Genomic DNA, 7,266 nt, shown 5'->3' with positions numbered 1-7,266 from the left:
GGGTAGACAAGTTGACTAAGATGAGACACAAACTCGTAAGTGTGGGGACGTCGCCCGTGGGGCTTCCCGTAGATTTCACTGTTACACCATCTAAATTCTTTTTTTTTTTTTTTTTTTTTTTTTCTTTTTTTTTTTTTTTTGACAATCGGGTTAATGAGACCTACATAATAATAGCACGCTTAGCTAACCTATGAGCGGCTTTATTACAAATTCTAGGAACATAAGCAAAAGTAACACAATGAAAGTTTGCCGCTAGATCGGTAATATCGTCAATAGTGTTCCTTGTCCAATGTTTGAGTTGAGAGAGCCGTAGGACTTGGGCAAGAACCTGTAGACAATCAGAGAAAATGTTAATATGGAGGATGTTGCGCGAGAGCGCCCACTTTAAGGCTTCCCTAATTGCCAAAACTTCCGCTTGTTCAGCATTCTCCGCCATTCCTTTGATACAGAATTCAGAAACAATATCATTATCAAAAAGGATGCATCCGCCAAACCCAAAGACAAACTCCTTAGACCACGCCGCATCCACATAAATATGAGACCGAGAGCAACTCATAGAACTCTGAATCAGAGGAAAGGGTTCTCCATTCCTAAGATTAGTCAAGTCCTCCTCCATCAGTGTTTGGGGAGCTATGGACCCGGGTTTTCCATCTTCAGCAGAAAGAGCTAAGTTAAGGGAGTCTTGATAAAGAAAGATAGCACAATAGGGGAGCACTCGGTACTGTCAAAAATCCTTCTGCACCTTACCACCCAAATAGTCCAAAAGGTACACAAAAAGGAGAGACAAGCCTCAAGCTTATTATCAGCCTTAAAAAGAACAGAAAGCCAATTGTAAACCCAAGACCGGAGACTCAAAATATCCCCTGATTGTGCCCTAATCCCCAGGAGACTTCCAGTCCAAACTCTGTTAGCAAACGAACAGTCCCGGAAAAAGGTGTTCCGGTGATTCCGTTTCTTGTGAATCACAAAGCACGCAAGTAAAAGGACCATCAAAGCCCCTCCTAAGGAATCCTTCCCCAGTGGGCATCGATTCCGTGAGAAGTTTCCATAAGAGAATGATCCAGCTTTTCGGCCCTGGCAGGTTCCAAAGGATTTTTTGAAAGACACCCATATATGCAAAGCAGAACTCTTGATCGGTCCTTCGGGAAGTCAAGTGTTCCAAGATTTTGAAGAGCAATGTGATAGCCAATCTTAACTGAGTAATTCCCAGATGACGAGGCAGACCAATAGAAAGTGTCGCTGCCTTCAGAGTATCGAAGTGGAATAGCAAGAATGTCCTTAATGGAAGTTTCGTCAAAAGACAAAGACACAAGTCTATGGTCCCACCTGTTGTTGTCACAAATAAGATCTTTGATTCTCAAATTACACAAGTTGGGTGAATCAGTAAGAAGCTCAACACATCGTGGCCTCGGCACCGTTCCATGAACCCATTTAGTATTCCAAACACCAAGGTCAGACAATGGGGAGAAGTTCCACGCTAAATGGGGTTTGATGAGTTGAAGGCCCTAAACTATACCTGTCCATCCCCACGAAGAATTACTCTTGCCATCGTTAAAGAGCAGATCACCTTCACACCACTTTAGGCCATATTTAGCACCAATAGACTTACAGAGAATATAATCTGGGTGGGTGATCATTCTCCATCCAATCTTTGCTAGAAGTGCTTGATTGAACTCCTTCATACGTCTAATACCCAGACCACCATTCCTTTGGGGTTGACTTAGGAAAAGTCTACTACACCAACTAATAGAGGGAGATTTCTTATGGCCCGCCCACCAAAAATGTGACAAAATAGCATCTAATCTTTTTGTCACACTTACCGGTATTTTGAATACCGATAGAAAGTAAACCGAGAGGAAGGACAAGACAGAAGAAATCAAAGCCAATCTACCCGCCGGCGATAGAAGAATGTAATTCCATGAAGATAATCGCTTCCTAACCTTATCAATGATAAACTCAAAAATTTCCCTTTTACTTTTATTCCCACCTGAGAGTCCCACGTCCGTAGGAATACCCAAGTAGGATCCCAAATTAGTGCCACACGGTATATTGAAGGTTTTCAAGCATTTTCGAGCAAAAGACAGACTAGAGCTCGAACTTAACATCATAGAAGACTTATTATCATTAATAACCTGGCCGGAGGCATGACAATAATCCTTAATAACTTTGTCAAGGCTTTCGCAACTCTTAGAATTACCTTCAATAAAAAGCATAGAATCATCCGCAAAAAGCATATGGGAGATAGGTATACTATTTCTGCTGATCTTTATTCCTCGTATAATCCCCTCCTTCTCCATGCGTAGAATGTTTAACGAGAGAATTTTCGTGCACATAACAAAAATATAAGGGGAAAGAGGATCGCCCTGACGAAGGCCGCACCTCGGGTGGATACGTCTTGAAGGAACTCCATTTACCAGAATTTCATAAGACACCGTCGTGATACACTTCATAATCAGCTAAATGAAATTAGGAGTGAATCCCATCAAGAGAAGCGTACCTCTGATAAAGTTCCAGTCCAACCGATCATAGGCTTTACTCATATCAGCTTTAAAGGCCATCCTACCCATCCTACCACTTCTAGATGAAGAAATTTTGTGTAATATTTCATTTGTAATTAAAATATTATCACCAATATTCCTCCCAGGAACAAAAGCATTTTGAAAGTCACCCACTAGTTTTCCCATGTACTTTTTCAATCGGTTAGTGATACATCTAGTAATGACTTTCATTATAACATTGCATAAGCTAATCGGTCGGAAGTTATCAATCAAGTTTTTAGGGGCACTAGATTTCGGGATAAGAACTAAGAAAGTCTTATTCGAAATTCGTGAGCTATTACCATTGAGGATAGCCAAAACAGTCCCAACAACATCATGCTTAATAAAATGCCAACACTTATGGAAGAAGATAGCAGAATACCATCGGTCCCTGATATTTTAACGGACCAAGTTGAAACACACCGCATTTAACCTCCTTAGGGGTAAAGCGAATGCCAAGTGCATCTTTATCATCGGAGAAAGGAACTCTTTATTAATACTTTTGAACAAATTTTTCACAAGAAGGCGGTACTCAGTAAAATTGATCTGATTTGCTCCTTCCTGAAAGAGTCTAGAGTAGAATTGGACAAATAAACCCTTAATACCCTCACTGTCAAAATTCCACTCCCCATTATCCATTTTAATCCCAGCAATGTAATTCTTGCCTGCCCTACCCTTAACCCAATTAAAGAAATACTTGGAGCATGTATCTCCCTCGGTGTTCCATTTCATCTTGGCCCTTTGTTTCCAATATTTAGCCGAGACTTTAGCATACTCCACTTGACTAGCATATGCAGAGGTGAAAGTTCGAGTCACTCCTTTCGTCTCAATTTCGTGGAGCCCTTCGACCAAATTGTCATCAAAATCACTCCATTTCTTATTCCATTCTTTCCTCTTGGAAATAGACCAAAGACGCATACAATTTCTAACTCTTGATAACTTACGTATCATTCTGACGGTGGCAGAGCCTAAGACAGGCTCAGTCCATTCGTAATGTACCAAGCGAATACATTCCTCATAATCCAGGTTCCAAGCCTCCATACGATAAGGTCTTCTACCATTATAAGTAATTAAATCTGTTTCAAAGATAATAGGCGCATTACACCATCTAAATTCAAAACCCATATGTCAATCCAATTAATTGACTACTTCATAGTTCATACCAGTATACCACCACTTGTATTACAATATAAAATCGCCCTCGACTTGACTAGGCCAGTTGAGGGTCCACCCTCATTGAGCCGGTCGGCTCGTGTTGACCCGCCCCTACCCTAGGCCGATTTCGGGCTAGCTTAGCTCAGCCTGCGACCACCCTTAGTTACAACTATTAAATATTCTCTTACTTAAATACAGTTTACTCATATATGGTAAATGATGGTGCATGAGTCATTTAATTGTTCAAAAATATTCATATAAGGAAACGTAAATGATCAAATGGAACAGTCTAAAATAGAAAACGTAAACAATTCAATGGAACGGATGAAGTATAAAATATTCTCTTAAATACAATTTGTTCATCTATTTTATATATTATTAACTATTTTTACTAATGATGAAAAGTAAATTATAATAATTGTCCGAACTTTTTCCTATTTATTTTTGTTTTCGGAAATCATTGCATAAGTTAGATATTTGCTTTTGTAAGATTATAAATTTTGATTTCTAGGCAAACTTTGTTATTTTGGGTGGCTCAATTTGATGCAGCTTTAAAGGATACGTTCATAATACCTGGTGCAAGATTTCATAAAAGTCGTTCCTAAAAAAACTCATTCCGCAAAATATCAGCATTTATAAAAATGTTGTAAAAGTTTAGGACATACTACAACAATATATTTGTAGATACCTGTATATGTAGATACTGGCATTTATAGAATTCCTGTCAAAACACCCGATGATGATATAACACACCCCATTGATCACCCCATTTATAAAATTTTTGAGTGGTTTTGAGCTCGTTTCTTTAAAACGATTTCTGCTCATTTTTTATGCTATTTTGGACACAAATTTCGAGGAGTACTTTGGCCTAAACCCACCCCATTGATCACAAGCTCGACTCCCCATGCACACCCTCATTTCCCTTTATTTTTTCTTCATAAACCACGACCCAAACCACCCCCGTTTACTAGCCAAACCCGACACCAACACACACTCATTTCCACTCTCACCTAGACTTGCTCTCACCCTACACCTGACCCACAACCCCAACGGCCCAACATCTATCCTAGCCCCAACCCAGATCCAGACCTCACATAAAATCCAACACAAACACCCAACCTGAGCCTCTGCTTTTACGCGGTAAAAAAGAGTACCCCGCAACCCCCTTTTTGAACCCCAGCCTAGACCATTTCCTTTCCCATTTCTCTAACTTTTCTCTCAAGCATAAGATATACTGCATGCCCCCCAGTCAACCCTTCTTATCTCCCTCAACACCGAAACATAATATTCTCACATTATCCTCTCTATTTTTGACCAAAACCGGAAATTTTCCTCTCATTTCCCCACATTTCGCCTATTTTCATCTGCCCCTATATCAAACAAGCTATCATACTCTCTCACCAGCTCATAGAGGAGTCATCTAAACCCTAGAGCATTCCCATTTCCATTTCTCTATATAAACTCCCTCTACTACCCAAGTGAGACACATCACACATCATAAAAAAAAAACTAGCAAAACTCCGTCAACCTCACGTAAAAAGCAATCCTATACTCTTTTCATACCTGATAGTAAATAAGACAAGGTCGTTAAATGCTAGAATTAAACTACCAAATTAACCATTTATAAGCCAAACTATACTCTAGATTACTCTAATGGATAAAGCAATATAGTGCAAGTAAGGGTCGGTCCCAAGAGAAGGACTTTTAAGCTAAAAACTTGAATTGTAAACTATTGACTACTAAAGACAAGGTTATAAACAAACAATGGTTATCAACAATGACCAACAATCGATAAACATAGATAAATGGGGGGTTTTGAGTTGATTGGTAACATGAAACAAAGTAAAATTGCAATCTTTGTCTAACAAGCAATATAACAAACACTTGGTGAGTAAGATGATTCAATATTTAAGAGGACTTGGTGCAATTCTTCCTTATTAACCAACAATAGTAAAGTCTGACTCTTTTATAGCTCTCCTCTTATTATCAACCCAATACTTTCAAGTCAAGATGTGAACATACACAAATTAAACCATCCAAGTATGTCCTTCAAGTTTAATCAACAATTCATTAAACAATGAGTGCAAATCAACTTCTGGTTACCAGTGGATGCAGGGAACACACCCCCCTGTCCACTGGTATAAGGATGTTTGGGATGGCTGGGCTACTCCTAAGCATTCTCTCATAGGCTGGCTTATCAAACATGAAGCATTGAACACAAGAGCTAAGCTGTTTTCATTAGGCCTGTGCAATACTAACAGGTGTGTTCTCTGTGAGAAGGAAGAAGAAGGGCATGGCCATCTCTTTGGGAGCTGTGATTATAGCTCTAAGGTTGTTGCTGTGCTAGAAGATTGGTTACATATTAATTTGAGCACTGTCACTGGTACATCTAAGACACAGAAGAAGGTTTATAGAGTAATCAGACTGGCTTGCTGGTATGCAGTCTGGATGGAGAGAAACAATTGTCGTGTTGATCTTAAACTGAGAAGACCTGATATTGTTGCAGACGAGATAAAAGCTACAGTGAAGGCAAGGCTGATACAAGTTGTTACTCGGCCTGTTTTAGTAGGGGATAAGGATTGGCTTGTAAGCTTAGGAATTAATATGTGATGTTTTTTTAAAGCCTAGTTGTATTATCCAAAGTGGACTACATGTAATTCTGATTATTTCATTAATCAAAGCTCACATTTCACCAAAAAAATGAGTGCAAATCAAACATGAGCATTAAGAGTTGTTCCAAGACAAGAAGCTAGGATCAATTCTCACAAGATTAAACCATACAAATGAGAAAAGACATGAAATTTCCTACTTATTGCGTGAATCCTTTAAACAAAATCAACATACAACAAGCTTGCTCCAAATAATCCTAGATAGATTAAACCATTTCTCTAGAATTTGCAATAGTTGGGTAAACAAGATGCAAGAGTGATCAATTCTAACATTCATCTACTCAACATAAGAATTAAGCATAAGGAAAGATCATTAGATAAATAAGAAGAGATTAAAAGAGTCTTACAATACCAAAGTTGGAGACTTTGGATGAATTACACCAAGTAAGGAAGGATTTAGCCTTTCATAGTCTTCATAAACCCAAAATATAAGGAAAGATTACAACTTTGAATGAGAAAATCCTCTAAATTATTAAAAGCTTAAAACCCTAAGTGATGAGATTAGATGAGATGATATGATGGTGTATGATGTTTTCAGGTCTTCAAACTCTTGGGTATATATAGGGCTTCACGAAAACCTAAAAAGATTTCCACTTAAGAAGCCCAAAAGGAGATTAAAAAGCCCAATAAAACAGAGCTGCGCAGGCTGCGCAGCCTGTGCCAAAAATGTTCTTGCCTGTGCAATCGTGCGCAGCTGCGCACCTTGTTTGCGCAGCCTGCGCCTAGACTCGCATTTTTGGACTTCTAATTTCAAAGAGTTAGACCTCTTCAATTGTTCTCATTTCTTCTAATCTTCAATCCTACTTCTCCCAGCTGGATTTTACGCTACATGTGAGCCGCTTGTGCCTTGTCTTGACCTTTGAAAGGTCCTCTTTGACCCTTGGGTTCCGTGCATTAAGATCAAT

At 39.0% G+C, this 7,266-nt stretch overlaps 2 protein-coding genes across 2 annotated transcripts; one reads left to right on the top strand and one right to left on the bottom strand.

Annotated features, from left to right (window-relative positions):
• Positions 1-1,001: 1,001 nt before the first annotated feature.
• Positions 1,002-3,662, bottom strand: LOC141649455 (uncharacterized). The gene is made up of 4 exons (XM_074458145.1): positions 2,961-3,662; positions 2,498-2,876; positions 1,517-2,197; positions 1,002-1,348 (listed from the first exon to the last, which is right to left on the bottom strand). Exons 1-4 carry the CDS (start codon positions 3,660-3,662, stop codon positions 1,002-1,004), a joined length of 2,109 nt encoding a protein of 702 aa, XP_074314246.1.
• A 2,139-nt stretch (positions 3,663-5,801) lies between these two features.
• On the top strand, positions 5,802-6,302 carry LOC141649454 (uncharacterized). The gene has a single exon (XM_074458144.1). The coding sequence runs from the start codon at positions 5,802-5,804 to the stop codon at positions 6,300-6,302; it is 501 nt and encodes a 166-aa protein (XP_074314245.1).
• Positions 6,303-7,266: the final 964 nt, after the last annotated feature.

This window comes from Silene latifolia, chromosome 3 (assembly GCF_048544455.1).
Source record: "Silene latifolia isolate original U9 population chromosome 3, ASM4854445v1, whole genome shotgun sequence".
NCBI lineage: Eukaryota > Viridiplantae > Streptophyta > Magnoliopsida > Caryophyllales > Caryophyllaceae > Silene > Silene latifolia.
This window is presented reverse-complemented; position numbering and strand designations above follow the sequence as displayed.

What these genes read in the sequence shown, in the direction of transcription:
- LOC141649454 (XM_074458144.1), top strand. Translation starts at nt 5,802, where the DNA reads ATGCAGGGAACACACCCCCCTGTCCACTGGTATAAGGATGTTTGGGAT.
- LOC141649455 (XM_074458145.1), bottom strand. Translation starts at nt 3,662, where the DNA reads ATGGGTTTTGAATTTAGATGGTGTAATGCGCCTATTATCTTTGAAACA. An exon ending in GGACTGGAACTTTATCAGAG is followed by an intron (nt 2,198 to 2,497) that starts GTACGCTTCTCT and finishes TTTTTATTGAAG; the next exon opens with GTAATTCTAAGAGTTGCGAA. An exon ending in TTCTTCGTGGGGATGGACAG is followed by an intron (nt 1,349 to 1,516) that starts GTATAGTTTAGG and finishes TGAGAATCAAAG; the next exon opens with ATCTTATTTGTGACAACAAC.